Source organism: Actinia tenebrosa, unplaced genomic scaffold (assembly GCF_029948245.1).
Source record: "Actinia tenebrosa isolate PJP-AT-01 unplaced genomic scaffold, QUT_ActTen_1.0 PGA_scaffold9__36_contigs__length_13948895, whole genome shotgun sequence".
Taxonomy (NCBI): Eukaryota; Metazoa; Cnidaria; class Anthozoa; order Actiniaria; family Actiniidae; genus Actinia; species Actinia tenebrosa.
The window spans coordinates 12,974,120-12,994,063 of record NW_028292586.1 but is presented as its reverse complement, the minus strand read 5'-3'; the positions used below and the strand labels follow the sequence as shown (position 1 = coordinate 12,994,063).

The 19,944-nt window shown below is 36.4% G+C and overlaps 4 protein-coding genes across 4 annotated transcripts in view; 1 reads left to right on the top strand and 3 right to left on the bottom strand.

Moving 5' to 3' along the window:
* Nucleotides 1-165: 165 nt before the first annotated feature.
* Nucleotides 166-4,092, bottom strand: LOC116293789 (small ribosomal subunit protein mS33-like). The gene is made up of 4 exons (XM_089024559.1): nucleotides 3,852-4,092; nucleotides 2,876-3,011; nucleotides 2,255-2,315; nucleotides 166-1,263 (listed from the first exon to the last, which is right to left on the bottom strand). The coding sequence occupies exons 1-4, from the start codon at nucleotides 3,929-3,931 to the stop codon at nucleotides 1,232-1,234; spliced, it is 309 nt and encodes a 102-aa protein (XP_088880685.1). The 5' UTR covers nucleotides 3,932-4,092; the 3' UTR covers nucleotides 166-1,231.
* Nucleotides 4,093-5,556: 1,464 nt separating this feature from the next.
* Nucleotides 5,557-8,246, bottom strand: LOC116293779 (glycine N-acyltransferase). The gene is made up of 5 exons (XM_031701247.2): nucleotides 8,108-8,246; nucleotides 7,231-7,353; nucleotides 6,712-6,838; nucleotides 6,171-6,291; nucleotides 5,557-6,084 (listed from the first exon to the last, which is right to left on the bottom strand). The coding sequence occupies exons 1-5, from the start codon at nucleotides 8,198-8,200 to the stop codon at nucleotides 5,676-5,678; spliced, it is 873 nt and encodes a 290-aa protein (XP_031557107.1). The 5' UTR covers nucleotides 8,201-8,246; the 3' UTR covers nucleotides 5,557-5,675.
* Nucleotides 8,247-8,314: 68 nt separating this feature from the next.
* LOC116293803 (acyl-coenzyme A diphosphatase NUDT19) lies at nucleotides 8,315-12,740 on the top strand. Its single transcript, XM_031701284.2, has 6 exons — nucleotides 8,315-8,612; nucleotides 8,825-9,189; nucleotides 9,809-9,968; nucleotides 10,699-10,790; nucleotides 11,300-11,402; nucleotides 12,328-12,740. The coding sequence occupies exons 1-6, from the start codon at nucleotides 8,481-8,483 to the stop codon at nucleotides 12,616-12,618; spliced, it is 1,143 nt and encodes a 380-aa protein (XP_031557144.2). The 5' UTR covers nucleotides 8,315-8,480; the 3' UTR covers nucleotides 12,619-12,740.
* A 112-nt stretch (nucleotides 12,741-12,852) lies between these two features.
* LOC116293801 (uncharacterized) overlaps nucleotides 12,853-19,944 on the bottom strand; it is a 59,504-nt gene continuing 52,412 nt past the window's right edge. Inside the window, exons 57-58 of the mRNA XM_089024547.1 lie at nucleotides 14,732-14,787; nucleotides 12,853-13,792 (exon numbers count right to left, since the gene is read on the bottom strand). The gene's annotated coding sequence lies outside the window, so the exon portion shown is untranslated. The remainder of the gene's footprint in view (nucleotides 13,793-14,731; nucleotides 14,788-19,944) is intronic.

Genomic DNA, 19,944 nt, shown 5'->3' with positions numbered 1-19,944 from the left:
AAGCTTAAAACTATTGCTTCACCAAATCATATCGGTCCGGATGCAAGTTGTAGAATTCTTGATGGGGATATTCTCTTGTTTTGTAGAAACCCGTACATGCAAATGTTCTTTCTCCCACGAATTTTCGTTTGTCATAAATCAGGACGCAATCCAAAGAAAACTTACTCGCTTATTATAAAAGCTTTATTGTCAAAAAATGGAAATCATCGCACTTAAAGTGTTACAGAAATCACTTCGGAAATATCCAGATGGCCTAACGCTTTTACAGTTAGTTCGGAAAGTTCAAGGTTCAAGTGAATTTTTAATAGATAAAATTTCAGGATATTGAGGAGTTCGACACGAAAAAACAAATTTATTCACTTGGTAGGACAGAAGTCCCTCAAAATAGGAAGGAAAAAATATTATTTCTTTATTCTTGGTTTTCACGCGACGTCATCAAAAAACTAAAATTCAAAGTATCCACCCCACAAAACTGTTTAGTCGAATATTTTGTTTATAGCATTATAGGAAAAGTCTTAGCAAAATAATTTTGTATTATCGATGTTTGGTTTTAGATTTATTGTGAGTCCAATTCTGTCACACAATTCTACAAAGCATTAGAAAAAAATAGAAAAAAAATTTGATTGTAATAATACGTTTATAATTTAGTAGATAATTGATATTAACTTTATTTTTAAGACTATTATTGAAATTTTGAAATGTTTGCAAAATAAACATTATTTTTAACCTTCGTGATTTGGCCGCCATATTGATGGTTTTTAACCATTCCCAAGAGAATTAAATAACAAGACACGGCGGCCATGTTGGAGGATATAACAAATTAATTCATTGATAATTCTTTTGTTAAGTTCCTCCAACATGGCCGCCGTGAAAACCATCAATTGGTGTCCTTCAATGAGATGCCAAGATGGCGGACCCATACATTTCAACTAAATTATAGTCATAATCAATCGCTCGTATCTTCGTATCTAAAACTTCTTTTAGCTAGACATTAGGCTGAGATATGTAGTTTTCGCTACTCTTTCGGCCTGTGTAAGTTTTGTTTTATATAAATCCTTGCAAAATTTTTGATGACGTAGGTGAAAACCAAGAATTTTTTAATGTGCCTACGATTTCTTAGCTAAAAAAGAACGACAAAAATTGAGGTTAATCTATCGATTAAGAGTAATTTACGTGCCTTGTAGTTGTGTTGTGTTTCAACATCTAGGTATGTATGTGTGCGTAGATGTACTTATTTCTTTTTCTTGGACCGTTTTCCTTCACCTGAAAATCAGAGAAATTGTCATAATAAATATAATTTTTTTCGCACCCTGTGAGAATTTTTTTTGAAACCTTATCTCACAAAGGAAGAGAGTTTTTCAATGAGACTAAAACGTTCACATCCAATATGCTTAATTTGTGCATTTTTTGGAGAGGAAGTGGAGGGTGAGAAATAAATATATGAATATATGATTAATGATTAAAGGAAAACTTTCTGAACATGTTCAACAACTGTTAGGTATACTTTTTTCAATACAACTCCAGTAAACTGCAAAGTCAGCCAACCCAAATATCTTCATTCGTAGTGATTCAGATTTACTTTACAGTAAAAAACGTTTTACAATAAACATACAGCCAAATTTTGGTTTAAAATAGGAAAAAACTCTTTGAATTACATGTACTTGAAACCAAAAATCGCTTTGAATATCAAAGAGCTGCAATGGAACTCGACCTATGGTCTCGTGCAATTTCAACCCATTGAAAAATACACTCATGCGAATTAATCCCAAATTGCACTCAAAACCATGTTATCACCTATAATAACCAATTACTGCAATTTTCATGAACATGCAAACTCTCTGAGTTGCATGCTGAAATTTTATTTTTAGCTGCCGCCAATCAAAAATATGAAGGTACCAAATGATTAGGTTTGATTGATGGCACAAAAATCCAAATTTCAGTGTGCAGCTTGCAGACACAGAGTTTGCATGTTTAGGAAAATTGCAGTAAAAAGACTTAGAATAAAAACAATGCATTGCAACTTTGGATAGCTGAGCCAATCAGAAACCTGGGTTGACCCTGATGTTACATGCAAACAACTAGATAGCCTTGTTCATGTCTTTAAAAAATTTTCTCCTTGGGGAGGGTGTATGAATAATTTCTGAAAAATTTTGCGCATTCCCATAACTTGAGGCCAGGTATTCAGCATTCTTAAGAATGTAGATCTACTGTTTGATCTATCAGTTATGGATGCCCTAGATTTGTGGCAAAATACCTTTTTTGGGTGGTCCTTTTCCTCTTTCCTTCCTCCTAACAGCCATTTCTTCTCTGTAGTCCTGAAGGTAAGAAAAAGATAATAAAGTAAACACCAAATGAAATCTGAAATGATAATAAATGTAGCATTAAAAAACCTTTTAAATTTCATCTTACCCTAAAACAACCTCTAGGTTGATCTAAGTCAAGACACTGCTTAGTTACAGACGGAACCCTGAAACAACATCTTTAACCTCTGGACTGATCTAATTTAGGGTGTGACAGGGTCAGATCCAGCCAAATATATTATATATCTTTTAAATCAAAATCTGTAATATTACTAGCATTAATACTACCAGTAAATTTATCTCGAATCTTGAATCTTGAGAAAAATAAATGTATGCTTTCCATTCCACTTCCAGAAACATAACCAATATTCTGAAGGGGATAGGGGGTGGGGTGGGGCAGGCTACAGCCTCCCTTTGCCTCTCCCTGGATTCACCCCTGTGTCACTTACTAACAGAATAAACCCTGAAACTATGTCATTCCATTTTGGGGTCATTTTAACACGAATCTTGGTTAAAAAGGGTAGGTCACATGACCTATTAATGCAAGTCCCAAATATTCAAGTTGCAAAACCTACCAAATGATCATCACGATAGAATCCAAGATGACGCAGCCTTAACAGTAGAGAGTTGAACATCTTTAATGGTGGATAGTAGGAATTGATGACCTCACCTAATGGCCTTCTGCTATAGTATTTGACCACTTTATATGATCTGAAATAAGAGTTAAAAATCTATAAAGATGGATCATAAAAAGTTGACCACATTTGACTATTTTATATGATCTGAAATAAGAGTTAAAAATCTATAAAGATGGATTATAAAAAGTTGACCACATTTGACTATTTTATATGATCTGAAATAAGAGTTAAAAATCTATAAAGATGGATTATAAGAAGTTGACCAAACCATTCAATGGGCAGAAATAAACTAGAAAGAAAAGATCTGAAACGATTAAAAAGGAGAATGAGAAACGTGTTTGGGTATTAAAGAGAGCTACTGATAGCTGAGGTGATGGTTAAAGTGCACCTAACCCCCGATACAATACTTTCAGTATTCATTCTACATAAAGTGAAAAGCTGAATGGTGAAATACTTCTTCATTTGAATGTTGCGTCTTTAAGTTATGAAGCTTTATACTTCCATTACATTGTTGACTGTGACATCAACCCAGGCTTTAGAGTTTGTTTGTTTTAATTTCTAATACCAAACACTAGCCATTATGAAACATCTGATTTACAATAAACATTGTAGAAACCTTGAGTATAATAATGATTCTTTTTAAAAACTGTTTGTATGAACCTGTCAAAATTTGTATATTCAATGAAGCCTGGGGTGACGTCACAGTCAGTAACATGTTGGAAGTATAAACCTTAATAACTTCAACATTAAAGGGGGTGGTTGCTTCTAAAACATTGAATAGTTCTTACATAACAAAAAGGATAACTTAAACTTCAAAAACTGAGAATAAACTTCACATATTAAACATTAATAATAAATCTAGCTATTCTAATCTTTATAATACACGAACAATAATTCAAAAGATTTCACTTACTGTTTAGTGACCGGTCGAGTCAACTTGCCAAAAATCCTTGCCTGCAAAAGCGCCATTTTTCTCGCGTAATTTGAACTCATTTTGAACAAAAATCAAAACCTAAGTTCTCTATACTTCAAGGAACTCACAAAGAGCTCTCACATTCTTTAGAGCGGGAAAAAAATACGACAAAATAATGATTTTTCTCGACTAAAAATCAAACGTCAACATTTTCTGAATTCTGTAAATACTGGGGAAACTGGGGAGAGTTGTAGCACATGGTTGGAAAACAGGAAGCCCAATTTTCAAAAAAATATTGAACTTTACAATATATCCTCTGCCGTGTATACATATATGTGAGTACCACCCCATCCACCCCTCCACCCCCCCCCCCCCCCCCCCCCAAGTCAAAATCCAATGGCTGAATATATAAAATAAAACGGGTCAAAATCGAATAGTTGAATATATCGAAAAAAGCGGGTCAAAGTCGAATGGTTGAATATATCGAATAAAACGGGTCAAAATCGAATAGTTGAATATATCGAATAAAACGGGTCAAAATCGAATAGATGAATATATCGAATAAAACGGGTCAAAATCGAATGGATGAATATATCGAATAAAACGGGTCAAAATCGAATAGATGAATATATCGAATAAAACGGGTCAAAATCGAATGGATGAATATATCGAATAAAACGGGTCAAAATCGAATGGATGAATATATCGAATAAAACGGGTCAAAATCGAATAGATGAATATATCGAATAAAACGGGTCAAAATCGAATAGATGAATATATCGAATAAGGCGGGTCAAAATCGAATAGATGAATATATCGAATAAAACGGGTCAAAATCGAATAGTTGAATATATCGAATAAAACGGGTCAAAATCGAATGGATGAATATATCGAATAAAACGGGTCAAAATCGAATGGATGAATATATAGAATAACACAGGTCAAAATCGAATGGATGAATATATCTAATAACACGGGTCAAAATCGAATGGATGAATATATAGAATAAAACGGGTCAAAATCGAATAGATGAATATATCGAATAAAGCGGGTCAAAATTGAATGGATGAATATATAGAATAACACGGGTCAAAATCGAATGGATGAATATATCGAATAAAACGGGTCAAAATCGAATGGATGAATATATCGAATAAAACGGGTCAAAATCGAATGGATGAATATATAGAAAAACACAGGTCAAAATCGAATGGTTGAATATATCGAATAAAACGGGTCAAAATCGAATAGTTGAATATATCGAATAAAACGGGTCAAAATCGAATAGTTGAATATATCGAATAAAACGGGTCAAAATCGAATAGTTGAATATATCGAATAAAACGGGTCAAAATCGAATAGTTGAATATATCGAATAAAACGGGTCAAAATCGAATAGATGAATATATCGAATAAAACGGGTCAAAATCGAATGTTATATACCTTATGTTGATGTTATCAAAAGCTTTCAATAAAAAATATTTATTGAATATTTTGGTTACCTGTGGTTTTGGCGATTTATTGCTGATTTCTGGCTCGCATGCTCGTGCACCATTTTGATTTTGTTTTTCTAGGGTGACAATGGTTGAGGTGAAAGTTATTAAGAGTTCCTTATTGCCAACGACTTCTCGTTTTGGTTGCCAAGGTCTGTTGCTAAGTGCAATAAACCAGTGATTGGGGCACAGGGAGACCATGCAGACAAAAATGACAGATAAAATTTAATTAGAAAAATGATCTTTCATTTCATGTGTGTATATTGAGGCAGAGATAGACAGTGTGCTCTAAGGACATTAGATGATCAAGCAAATTTATATAAAATTTATTTTATGGAACAATTGTACAGAAGAGCACTTGTCCATCTTGACACCTCTTGAAGCCAATCTTTTCAAACAAATTTTGTGAGATTGAATTTCCTTCTTCGATGTAGACGATAGGAGTCATCTCTTCTTTCTCAGCTTGCCTGACAAGCTCTGCTATGATAGCCTTGGCCAAACCTTTCCCGCGATGTGATTCATTAGTTTGTAGTGATGAAATACAACCTGCTTCACTAATGAGTCCCCAAGCAACTAGTTCATCAGTTTGTGAGCAGAATACACCAGCAGAAAAAGAATGCTGAATCCATGATTTGATTCTTTGGAGCATATGAGGACTTTTACCAAATTTCCAGTTTGCATTAATAAAGTCAGCATGGTGGTACTCTAAACGACTGATTCTATAGCCACTGGGAATCTCACTGCACATTTGAAATAAGTTGGAGAGGCATTAGGTTAGTGGGTGATCTACATTGAGTCCCATAAATTATTAACTAGTCTTTGATACCTTGATAAGGCTTTGGCTTTGTCACATATTGAATACATGAATGGACAAGCCATCACCTGTACTTGGAAGCCCTGTTTACTTGAAACATCTTCAAGAATTTTTAAGATTCTATATTCGGTATCTATATTTCAAAACAATATGATGAAATTAAAGTTAAAAAATCATTAAAAAATCTTTCTACTCATTTCAACCTAGCTCTAGATATGAAGGATGATTTAGAACACCACCATATGGCCCCTGTGTGTGTCTGGGTGGATAAGCAGTGTGGGTGGATGAGTGGTGTTGGTGGTGGTGGCCATGGAGGGGTGGGGAGGGAGGGGGGTGGGTGGGGCACAGGTATTGAAAATGTGATTCTTGAAACTTATTACACATTAATCTTGAAAAGTAAGTATGAATGGAGATTACAAAAAAAGTGGAAGGAATAGGATACACCATCAGTGATAATTAAGTTTTTTTCACTACCATTCCTTTCCAAAAATTAAGGAGATTGAATATGTCAAATAAGCTGAGTAGCTGATAATAATAATATTATTATTCTGACCTTGAAATTCAGAGTATCCTTCTTCATAACATATTCTTAGCAGTGGAATAGAATCAAATTTGTCTTTGATTTGTTTTGTTGTTGAATTTCTTGCATAAACCAGAAGTGGTGCCAATTTGATTTTATCCTAGAGGAATCAGAAGAAACTTTTTATGGCCCTGGGCATAATCCTGAGGGGTTAATCTCCTGAGGAAAGGGTGAGGGTAAATATAAGGCAGGATAGGGTATTTATTGAAGTGGGGTGGGTATGTATCCTTTTGCAGTTCCAGCCAGGAGTGTAGGGATGTCATAGGGGTAGGGCAATGTACCATTTTCCTGTCAATACACACACGTTAACAGGCCTAGGTTTAGTAAACTTATTTGGGGGGGGGGGGGGGGGGGGGGGGGAATCATCCCTCCTAGCAATGGCTTTGGTCCCAGCAATATCACCTAAAGATTTCAACAGCCCAACCCCTTTCACCTGGTGATATTGTAATAACACAGGGAGCCCAACAGGGTAAAACATGTCACAATGCTTACATTCCTTTTGTAAGTTAAGTTTTCTAGGATAACCAGTTGTGGCTGAGGCCATGAATCAACGTAGATGTTGAGACTGATCATCTGTTCTGCACTTCTTTGACTTTGTTTTATCTTACCAATAACCTATCAAAAATAGATACACAGAGTAAATTTCCTACCTTATTCAAGATATATTTCATTTCTTTCAATTTGAAAATATGTCATTCCCATTGAGTATTATGTCTTCATTATAATTTAGTAATTTTATAAATTACTGTTATAACAACACTTGCATTGTTGGAGGTGGAATATCCCATCCTGCATCAAACTTTGAGGCCGAACACAGCGAGAATCAAGCGTGATTTTAGCCATATTTTGCATAAATAGCCATAATTAGAGCGAGACACAGCCAAATAGAGAAAATGTTTGGTTCACTTTGATTAGCCAAACATTTGTCTGGCTTGTTCATGGGTCCAAATCAAGCTTCAATTTTGTGTGAATTATTTAGCGTCAAAGGTCACAACGGATTATACTACATAGTAGTGTAATGATGTCCTAGGGGTAGAGAGCATCTGTGGAGCAGCTAAACATTATTCCATTATTCAAGAACATTATTCAACATCTTCCTCACAAATTAGGCCAAAATTTCCAAGGTCTGCCTAAGCTGCATGGTGGCGTGTCTGAGGAGAATGCAATATGTTGTCCCAATCCTCTATGGAGGAGGATTTTCAAAGGGTGGGGTAAGAATGAAAACAGTCATGAAAGGAGGCTTAACCTGGAAAACTGAGTTCTTTCACATGTAAACCAGATTTAGTTGTTCCTGCCCTCTGTCATTGCTGCCATCACGTGATGGTGTAAAGCCCTATTGTCTGGTGGTAATGGATGTGCATATACTTACAGGGGAAGATCTGGGCCAGTCTTCCATCAAAATTTCTGTCAGTTCTTTTAATGAATTGTTTTCAAGCTTCTTTAATCCAGGTTCGCTGTCCATTTTTAACTAATAGTTAAATGTCTTTTACACAGAGAGACAAGCAAAACAATTGTGTCCAGGAACAACGCGTTCTGCTCATACACAGGGATCCCGTGAGACAAACAACTAAAAAAATCAAAATGGTGGACAGACTTTTTTAAGCCGCAAAGTTCTATAATTTTACCAGCAAACCTAATGCATTTTAGACTTGAAAATAGGGCTTATTGAACAGCTTTATTCACTTTAAACAATAATTTCCACTGTGCGCCGGGTTAAAATTTATAATTCAAGATTTTCAAAAATGTCGCGTCCTCCTCATCAGTTGTGGAGAAATGCAGCTACATTAATGTTGATAGCAAGAAGTTCTGTGCCAAGAACTCCATTTAACTACAGAATACTACTGTTAAAGAGAAGTTCAAAAAGCAGATTTATGGTAAATTATAGAGCTAGACAAGTCACAGAAATTTCGCCATTATCACTGCCAACTACTACAGTATCATCATCATTTTATTACTGTTATAGCTCTTTTTTAAAATCCTCCCTTCAAATCCATCTACGAGCTCTTTGCTCTGATCAGCTAATCATATCAGCTCAGTGGTTGTTCCAAGATTTGATAAATTTGTCATTTCTTTTTTCTCATTTCAGCCAAATCGGTATGTATTCCCAGGAGGGGTCATTGATGAAGCGGATTTTTCAGAAGAATGGCTTGATCTATACACAGAGTCTTCTAATGGCTCAGATTTCTCAAGTTTAGTCAATATGAAGAATCCAAGGCCGCCTATCTTTAAGATATCCAACACGACCATCCCAAGTGAAGTGGCACTAAGAATTTGTTCTATAAGAGAGACATTTGAAGAATCAGGAATTTTGCTATTAAAGAAAATGTCAAAAGATGACAATGTGATCACACAGGGGTGCTGTGAGGTATATGACCACCATTCAAAGGGAGAAATACAAAAATGGAGAGAAAATGTGCATAATGATCCTACTAAATTTATTGCTTTATGTAGGTATGTATACCACCGGTTTATACCAGCTGCTCTTTACTTATGTCCAGATGATCATTTTTTTATCAGGATAAATAAATATGTTAATAATAATAATAATATTATTATTATTATTCATATTATAAGATCATAACCTAAGATATCCATACCTCAACCCTAATGGAAGATGCATGTTCCACCCTAAATGAGGGTTTTGTAAAGTGGATACCCGCCCCCAACCCCTTAGAAATTCCAATCCCCCTACATGGGGGAGGTATGGATATTTTCTGGTACTACACAGTATACCCTCCTCATACCCTCCCCACCCCTTAGAAATTCCAATCCCCATACATGGGGGAGGTATGTATATTTTCTGGAACTACATGATATACCTTCCTAAGACCCTCCCCACCCCTTAGAAATTCCGATGCCCCTCCTTTGGGGAGGTTTAGATATTTTCTGTAACTGCACGATATACACTCCTCAGACCCTCCCTACCCCATGGAAATTCCAATCCCCCTTCATGGGGAGGGTACGGATATTTTCTGGCACTGCACAGTACTCAGACCCTGCCTTGAAAATTTTATCTCAGTGAAGGATGTGACTAAACATTAACTCTAGTCTTTACTGATCCTTTTAACAGGAATTTGAAGAGTGTTCCAGATATCTGGTCATTGGGGGAGTGGTCAAACTGGCTGACACCTCCAGATATTAAAATAAGATTTGACACAGTGTTTTTTATATGTTTTGTTGATTATGCGCCTGTTTCTCAACACGATAACAAGGAAATGATACATTCTCAGGTAAATTATCCCCAACCCTACCCCAGAGGGGAATTATGTTGTATACACAGGGAACCCAATAAAGGTTTTAATATCAAAATAGTCTCCGTCACAGTTCCCTGCGCCATCTTGAAAGGTAGCCGTGCCTTTGCATTGAAGCAAGATATGAACGACGACCTTGCAATGGTAGAGACGTGAATAATTACAAGTCCAAGGTGTTAAAAAAGGTCTCTATCATTGCAAGCTCACTGTTCGTCTTGCTTCGATGCAAAGGCACGGCTACTTTTCAAGATGGCACAGGGAACTGTGAAGAGGACTATTGGTTTGGAGGTTGTTTGGGTGGTGGCTTGTTCTTGTGCTCTATAACGTGTCTTTTGATTATGGGTGCTTCATGATCACTGACATTGACAAAGACTGCCAAAAATTCTAACCTCTAAAACCATATAAACTTAAACTTATATATTACAACTACCACTCATCATACAGGGCTCTTCCATGAGGTTCCCTCCACATGCACCCCCATTACATTCTATATCTACAACATACAACACTCAACTCGTATGTTTATCTTTACGGAGGGAGGAAAACCAGAGAACATGGAGAAAAACCCTCATGGTGAGGGAGAGAACATGAACTACTCGGCATTGAGGGGCAGCGACATAGCTGCGCAAGCCACCCATGCCACCTTGACTCAGATTGACCAACGTTCTGTTGAAATCTGTTAATTGGCATTATTTTTATTCTATTACAGTGGAAAATGCCGATTGAAGGGATCGTAGAATATTACTCAAAGAAAAGTAATATCGGTGCACCGCAGATGTACACCTTGCTACAGCTTTGCAGGTAAGTAATCTTAAAAATGAGCAATAGACCAGTTTCGTATTTGACAAATACAACTGTTTTTGAAGACCACAGACTCATTTGCACAGGGTTAGCCTCGTTTACAAGTTAGCTATTCACAGATACCATTAAAAGTTCGTGGGATTCCAAAACATTGGTGTTGTTCAAGCTGCACATTCTTTACATTACAGATGAGTTTTGCAAAATATTTACTCGTAAACGAGGCGAAGCCTGTGCAGATGAGTCTTTAGTCATAAAACACAGCGGTATTCACTCAATAGGAAAAAGGGACTCTTGCAGAATTGACTGAAAAATGAAAAGAAATCACTACGTTACCACTGCTAACCTCACACACTAAATCTGCGCAAAATAAGGATAATTAAAAATAAATGATCGAATGAATGAATGAATGGATGAATGAACAAGCAAGCAATGTGGTCAAAACCAATCTAACATCAAACGAGCGACCAGCGGAGAATTAAAAATGGATAAAGTTTTTTTCCCATCGTTAGAACAACCAAGTGGGAAGAACTAAAAGCCTTTCAAGAAGCGCGTGCAAATGAAGGCTTTAACAGATGGATGTCAATTCGCCTCAATTGTGCCAATGGAGCAATCGTAAGAACTTTTAAAATACCCTTTATGTTGTCATATATTCTAGTGTACCAGTTGTGCAGTCAAACAAGTCCCTGAACCTATGACTCAACTTTGGGGTACTCGGTGAGTACTCTGGGGTACTCTAGGGGTGCTTGGTGGGTACATCTGGGGGTAATCTGGGGTACTCTAGGGGTGCCCTGGGGTACTCAGTGGGTACATCTGGGGGTAATCTGGGGTACTCTTGGGGTACTCTAGGAGTGCTCTGGGGTACTCTAGGGGTGCCCTGGGGTACTCTGGGGTACTTGGTGGGTACTCTCGGGTTTTCCTCCACCCGCAATATATGAATCTCTCCCTTGATTAAAGAGGTTCTCTTCAGTTCTCATCCCTCCGCTAAACCTACAACGATACATTCCAATTTGGTCTGTGTGTTTTCCGTGCCCGGACTTACATCAGAGGTTGTTTCAAGGTTCAATCTGTGAGTTAGCCATGCCCTGACTTAGATCAGCCCAGAGGTTGTTTGAGGGTTCAATCTGTGAGTTAGCCATGCCCTGACTTAGATCAGCCCAGAGGTTGTTTGAGGGTTCAATCTGTGTGTTAGCCGTGCCCTGACTTAGATCAGCCCAGAGGTTGTTTCAGGGTTCAATCTGTGAGTTAGCCATGCCCTAACTTAGATTAGCTCAGAGGTTGTTTCAGGGTTCAATCTGTGAGTTAGCCATGCCCTGACTTAGATCAGTACAGAGGTTGTTTGAGGGTTTGATCTGTGAGTTAGCCGTGCCCTGACTTAGATCAGTCCAGAGGTTGTTTCAGGGTGCTATCTATGAGTTAGCCGTGTACCGAGTAGATCAGATCAACCCAGGGGTTGTTTTAGGAATAAACTATGCACACCGTCGCATCAGAGCTGTCTCATCTGCAGAGGTATTATTAACACCTGTGTTCTATTCCCTAGGGTTTACTCCCTGGAGATGATTTATACCCTATGGCACTGGATTACGTTGCCAAACAAACAAATGGCGACTATGGGGTCAGAGATGGGCCTGTCCCAATACAACAGCTCGACGAAACGATGGAAGAGCTACAAGCCCGAACCAAAAATCACAACCGATTTTGTGTAAGCAAATCGAAAGTGCCGCGCTTTAAGATCCTGGTCAACTGTTCTTTGGAAAAGAGGGCGCTGCCTCCGGTTTGTGATGCTGGAGAAATTCAAAAACTTGCACGTCAGTTGGAAGCCAGGTTATAGAATAAATAGAGGCAACAAAAATCGTCCGATCCCCCCTATAGGCGATAATTAAATGACTTGTCCCTTAGGGCAGGGCCGTAACCAGGGGGGAGCACAGGGTGCACGTGCACCCCCCCCCCCCCCACCCCATAAAAGCTTAAGGTCTGCTCATCCATCTCCTTTGTTTTCTTTTTGTTCTGCTTTCTTTTGGTTACCTTTTTTTTTCTATTTGGTTCTGCAAATTATTGCCTGTGCACCTCCCTGCAAGATCCCTAGTTACGCCACTGAGTTGGTAATAAAAAAAAAAACGATCAATGGTCCGATTTTATTCGATGTGCACCCTCCCTGTAAAAGTTCTGGTTACGGCCCTGTAGGGCTTTCTAGATAGCGTACTCTCCCCTTTTCCATTTGATCCACCGACTGCCACTAAGCCGCTTGTTCCTATCAGCGTGACGGGTCTAGCAAAACAATAAAGGTAAAAAAAATATACATGCTTTTTTCAGTAAATGTTGAAAAGTCTGGCAAAGTCCTAACTTAGCAGCAGTTGTCGGCTTCTGATCTTCACCTTAGCAAATTTGTGTGTTTACAGTGTTTAGAGTGTTTACATTGTTTCATTAATTAACGCCCTTCACATGTGGTGCTAAAAGGCGTACAACATGTGCATTGACTTGGAAGACCTGATCCAACCAGGTGTGGAAATAAACTTATATATTTATACTATACTATACTATATATATATATATATAGCATAGATAATAAGCCCTTTTGATTTATTTGTTTAGTCTAGTCCGTAATTAATTGCCAATTGCATTCCAGCCCTTAGACAATTCATCCCTTGGAGTACATGGGAAATCCTATCATTTTTTTCAAAGGCTGTCGTCTCTATCTAATACTTCCCAATACGCAGACCAAGAGATTTTCCTACCAATACGCTTTGTATAGGAAATAGACGGTTGAAGTCAGCAAACATCCCCTTTTCCCACATACACGTTGCGTCGTACGGGCGTAGAGTGTTTCTCAATCACCGAAACAGGTCACCAGATAATCATTTAAAGCCGGCGACTAAAGCAGTCCAAGAGAATAGAAAACCAGTTAATGACTGGTGGCGGGAAACCGGTCTGACTGTCTTGCTCCTAAGGCAACGAGAGTTCAGCTCTACTCCGGCTTTTCATCCCTAACAGACCTCAAAAATGACCTGCAACCATAATAAAGAGACTGTTACTATTTAAAACACCTAGAGATCTTTTTCTTTTTTTTTTTTTTCAGTTATATCTTTCTGTATCGTTCCTTAGCAACTAGATTAATTTTTAAAACTTTGAATTACTCGAGCAAACAAGAACCATTTCCTTGGGAATAAGATGATATAGGATAGGTGACATTACCATATATTTCGCCAACTTTAAAATTATCGTACGAATTATGGGCTAACTCATTAAAAGACTGTCACCAAACTCTACTCTAGAAATATCATTTAGCAACAACAGTCTTAATTGATTTTTCGTCATAGTTAGTCGCGTTAGTCTTTTGAATTATTTCCTTTTGTGTTTGCTTAATGAACATCGTAGAGTGTAAGGGTTCCCAAGTTTCAAGGGTTGCCTCGAAGATCGAACGAGGAGTTTTACTAAGCTGGAACTAAAACATGTGCTGCCCACGAACCAAGAGGTCGTCCAGCAGAGTTCAAGTAATTGTCTGTTATCTAAACACATGTATGCTCCGTCCAAAAGGGGTACGATTTTCACGTTTTCAGGCCTGAGGTAAAGAAAAGTGTTGGGGATTTGTAAGTTTTGATTTAGAAAAAGTAGGGTTTCAAGATGCCACTATAAACGGGGAAGCTAAAATTACTATTCAAGGCAATGTAGTCGAAATTGCTACTTGTACTCTTTAGCTTTAAACACCCTTTAAACGAAGCACGACTGGAGAGAAGGAATAAAGTGTAACGATATCTGATTCCTGGAAGTAACGGGAAAAGCCCACGTAAAATAGACTTTACTAGTTTATATAAGATCTTTTTCCTTCGTAAACCATTCGAAAACAATTATTAAAAGTAAATCATTCCTCGTCTAACATTTGCTCTCTGGTTTGAAACGAGTAAATCTAGACTTCAAAAATTAATTTATATTCACCAGAATATTACCATGTACGCTGAGGATGGGCCCGAGTACGTTTAACCTGTTTAAACAGGTTTTGAACCTGCAATGAAAATACGGGAGATTTTTATTATGGAATGTGAATACACTGCAAAAAGCAGAGAAAACTGACCCTAGAATTTAGTATCAGGTTTACCGCTGACTACACAGTAGGGATCAGGCCCAGAAACACTCAGACTAGTATGAATGAAATTCAATATGGCGACTCTTCCAGCAACAACTTCGTTATGACACGATGAAATCACCTCTTCTAAGCCGTAATTTCTTCACAGAAGCTAGTGGTCACTTCACTGACTCATACTGAGTTCAGTTCGATGTCTAGTATGCACTAGGATAGACTTTGTCGAAGGGATCCAAGACTTTTACAACTAAAATAGAAGAGAAAGAGAAAACGCGACTGAGGATTTTAAGCTTGTTTTTTGAATTAGATTCTTCTTGGTACGAATTGGAAAACTTTTACTTAGAACGTGACAAATTAAGTAATAAAAATCTCACTGTTGAATAAAGTTATTTTAAGCATTCCTTTACTATACATTGGCAAACGTGACGGATCATTAGTTCACAAATTAAAACCCCACTAAATCTTGTCCAGCTAAAAATACTTAGTATATAAAATAAGCCATAAAGCCTCTTGAGCAGTCTAATTTCGTATTATTCAATTAAGGTATTAGGATACGTTTACGACCACTATGCGCGCAAACTTAAATAACGCGCTGGCTTTATAGTGTAACACAAACAAAGTATACATTTTCTGAAAGCTGAGTAAATATAGTTTATGAAGAAATTTTCAAAATACGATTTTTTTTTATTGTTGTTCACATTATTGCCCTCGAAGCGAAATTTGACCATGCCTCAGTGAAAACGTTAACGGACACGTACATTTTAAGCTATGTTTGCGAAAAATGGCTTAACATACTCAGGAGATAATAAGCTCAAAAAGGGTGTCCCAGATTTTTGATATCTGTTTTCTATCTCTCGCTATTTTTGATCAAAGTTCAGCGATCGCTTTTGGAGTGTTGTTTAGAGTAAAAAGCGTCATAACTTTGGAAAGAAATTAAATTTCAAAATTCGGAGACACCTTTGTTTGGATCATGAGTTACTTTATAAACCCTCCAAATTTTAAAAAAAATCGAATGAAATCCAAGGGACTTTTAGCTTTTTGAAGTTGAGGTTTTAGCGGCAAAAAAGATTCGAGAAAAACACATTTCTTTGTTTGGAGCCGGAAGCTGCAGGGAGCCACGGTGGTGTTGGCCAAAACACCTTGAGCCTTCCATTTTGTCATCACTTGTCAAATTATCTGGTATTCTGGACGATCGCAAGGTAGGATCTTTTTACAATGACAAAGGAGCATGACAGATGTGCATATATTAAGCGACGGTACATTTCCGGTCTTGATAAAGTCACGATTTCGATTTTTCTCAAAATTTTGGCTTTTCCAATCAAAAATTGCAAGAAGTTTCACAAACATATGAAAGATAACAGTTTAAAATTACGAAATTTAAAAAAAAAATTTTTTTTCGAGCAATTCGTCATTTTTCGTATCCTAATACCTTAAAGTGTTTGTGATCATTTGGAACTGGATTAGAAAAAATACAATACTAGCTTTGAATTTTTTTTTTTTAGTTTTTTTTTCAAGTGTTCTGTCTTATTTAGTCTGTGAAGTGTAACTACATTTGGGGAACTTGGGATGAACACTATATAAATTAAATTGATAAAACTCTAGTATCTAAGGTAAAGAATAAGTGTTTATAAGCTCAGTTTCAAATACAAAAAAAGCCATCTTGTACGAAATTATTCGAGTTAACACACCATTATAAAATGAAATTAACCTCTCAATTTCTCTTTACAATGTACGGAAATTGGTCACTAGGTAACCGCAAAAACTCCACAAGGAATGTTCGTATACATGGGCTTCATAGTTAACTAGTTTACGTATCATTTAGTGGTCTTGTCATAGCTTTGACTACAGACAATACGTACGCACGTGGGTGAAACAACTAGTATTTAATTACCTGTGACCTATTCGCGTGGTGAGCAACTGGGTCTTCCATTGTGATATATTATGCTGCAGACATCTCGAGGTAGGCTCTCTTGTTCCTTTACTCAGTAGCCAGTGTGGCTAATGAGAAATGTTACACAACGCGTCTGGCTTGATACACCATGCGTGCGCCGAAGAGTGACCAGGTGAAAGGCTTCTTGAGGTCAAATAAAAAAACCTTTTTTTTACCCTGGTTAAGTGCTAAAAAAGCTTTAACCATTATCAGTAATACAATAGTGCGAAAATTTGCCAATTTGTTTAAAGAATTAGAGCTTAAACGGAAATCATTTTTAGCACATTTGTTTTAAAATGTGATAACAATCTATTGCCTTCTTTGAAAAGTTATTTTTATGGCACTTCAAGGATTCATAAGGATTGTCCTTTTTCAAGTCATTGGTTTTAAGTGGGTTTTCAAAGCGCACACGTATTTTTATTTTATCTTTATGCTATTGATTTTAGCACACACACACACACACACACACACACACAAAACGAATGGCCTTTGAGATCTGAGCACAAGCTGTACTTTTTAGAAAAAGAAATCTCTTTAAAAGAAAAGCTATATCTGTAAACAATGGCGGATCCAGGGGGGGTTCGAAGGGTTCCACGGAACCCCCCTTGAAGGTTTGATCTTTTAGGTAATAGAAATATGTCTTATAAAAATTTTGCTTAAAAGTATCCACAAGGATAATGTTGAACACGAAATTATAAATATTTGCTGTTATAATGTTTAATTTACCTTTAAGTTCCGTTACTAGATAGTAAATTAGGTGATTAGAGCCAATTTTTGTCAGACATCGACTAAACAAAAGAGAATTATACACAGTTTAAGAAACGGAACCCCCCTTTGAAAAATCCTGGATCCGCCACTGGTAAATACGTAGAAAAAACGTGTGCAAATCATAAGTAACCTTGTTTATTGGCGAGAACTGAAAAAGGTATGTGTAACTTATGATCAATAGATGGGCCACCACAGGTTTCTCTGCATAAATATTGCACAACTTGAGCATATATTGAGCACATTAGAATTTTTCACGTTACTCATGCGTTTTATTATAATAATAATAATAAACTCTTTATTTATCGAGGGTAGCACTAAATAGCAATATGCTAACAAACCTGTGGCCCTTTGCCTGCTTTTTGATTAAGATTAAGCAAAATAAACTAAGACTTGCGTTTTGAGATTGAAGATTATAAACTGGACAGATGACCGAGCTGGTGTTGTTTGCCCGAGAAGAAATTCTATTTCAGTCAATCAATCTCAAAGTGCACGAGTTAAAAAATTGTAACCTTAATTAACGCTGAATTATCAATTACTAAAACTGATGAAGTCAAAATATTTTTTTTGTAAACAAAGTTGATATTTTATTCCAGTTATCAACCGCCAAATACCCTAATAAGTCTAGCTATGAACAAATAACATTTCAAGACAATAGTTCTAAAATGATTATTAGTGGTTGAAGTAGGACGAGTCTGGTCGTATAAGAAAAAGGGCGTAATGCAACAAGGGTTAATGCAATAGGAAAGTTTTTTTTTTTTTTTTTTTTTGACTGTATTGTTTACACCATATTTTACCTGCAGACACTCAATCCACGTGGGCCATCAACGCAATACTAATTATAAAACAATAAAAAGACGTACCAAAGCCACATGCTTGGCCTTTCAATAAGCTATCTTGAAGCATATTTTCAGCGTTTCTTTGGGACAATTTTTAAGGGCTTCAATTGTACATAATATACAAGAAACCAAGTTTGGATAAGATTGATATCTTATGTATACATGAAAAATGAGAACCCCAAATGCTCAACAATAGGAATGAGAAAAAGCACTATGGATACGTTTCTAGGGAAAAATGTTATTAGATGACTGAATTAAAGGAGCAGCTTCGCTTTTGTCTAGCGCATTATTAATAAAAAACGAACAATTGATTGTGGAAAATTCCGCGCACATTTTTTTGAAAAACAGTCCAGAGAGATTACCATAAATGCGGTGAGAGTCAATCTGATGTCAAAACTAGGCGAAATTAATGTCACTACGACGCTCAAATTGACCAAATTAATACGATAATATGCACTGAAGAGTGTCACATGAAAACAAATATACTGAACCAATCTTTCTTTTCAATTATATCTAAAATTCTTGTTATTTATTAGCACTCTTAAACTATAGAACAGCCACTTGTTAGCTTTGACAAACTGGAAAAAACGATTGTTACATTGGTGATAATTATATAACTAAATCTTTAAAAAAAGGAATTAACTAAGCCGATTTCATTAGTAAATGTTAGATGAGAATTTTTCAATACCGAGGTTTTGCGTTCCAGATCTCTTTTTTTTTTTTTTTTTTTTTTTTTTTTTTTTGTGACTCCTGCTTACAAGCTAGATAGATATAAACATAACTAGTCAATTGTTTTCTGCTTTACAAAAGGTATCACAAATGGTTGTGTAATATTCTTTATGCCTTGTTTAGGGCGTGCAATTTCAATTTCATATTAAGGTTACGATAAAGGAAGGCTTTACTGTTTTACCTAAAAATTACAAATTACGTAATTTTCCCTTCCTAAAAGCGAATAAACTAAGAAAAAACGCAAAAAAATAAATAGCTAAAACGAAGCTTGGATTTTTGTTTAAAACTAAAGCAAAAAAATGAAGACAAAAAAATAAAAAATAAAAAAAAGAAGGAAAAAAATAAAAAACCCTGTCAAACAAACACGGGTAAAAGTTAAGCAGAAATGTCGTTTTAAATCTCTTTTTTCCTGGAATCCGAGGACACGGTTTTGTAAACCTTCTGGCGTTCTTAAAACGATGTTTTACCTTCGCCTTATGTTTGATATACGTTCTGAAACAATAGCCAAGGATACCTTATGTGACTAACTATTGCGAAGGCGACAATTACGTGTTCCCAAAGCGAATATGTATTGGAAAGAAAAAAAGGGTCATGTTTCCATGACGACTTGATAGAAGCTACATTTCTTTTAAAATTAAGAAAAAGGGAAAAAATTCGTTGAAAAAATAAGATGTATACAACAACATATTCTAGTTTTAGGTTTCTATTAAGGTTTCTCAATGGAAGCAAAATGAGATGTGATTTTCCTATTCTGCAGTGATATCCCTGCGAATTGAAACATTCTGTAGGTTTTTCCTGTATTTATATAATACGACC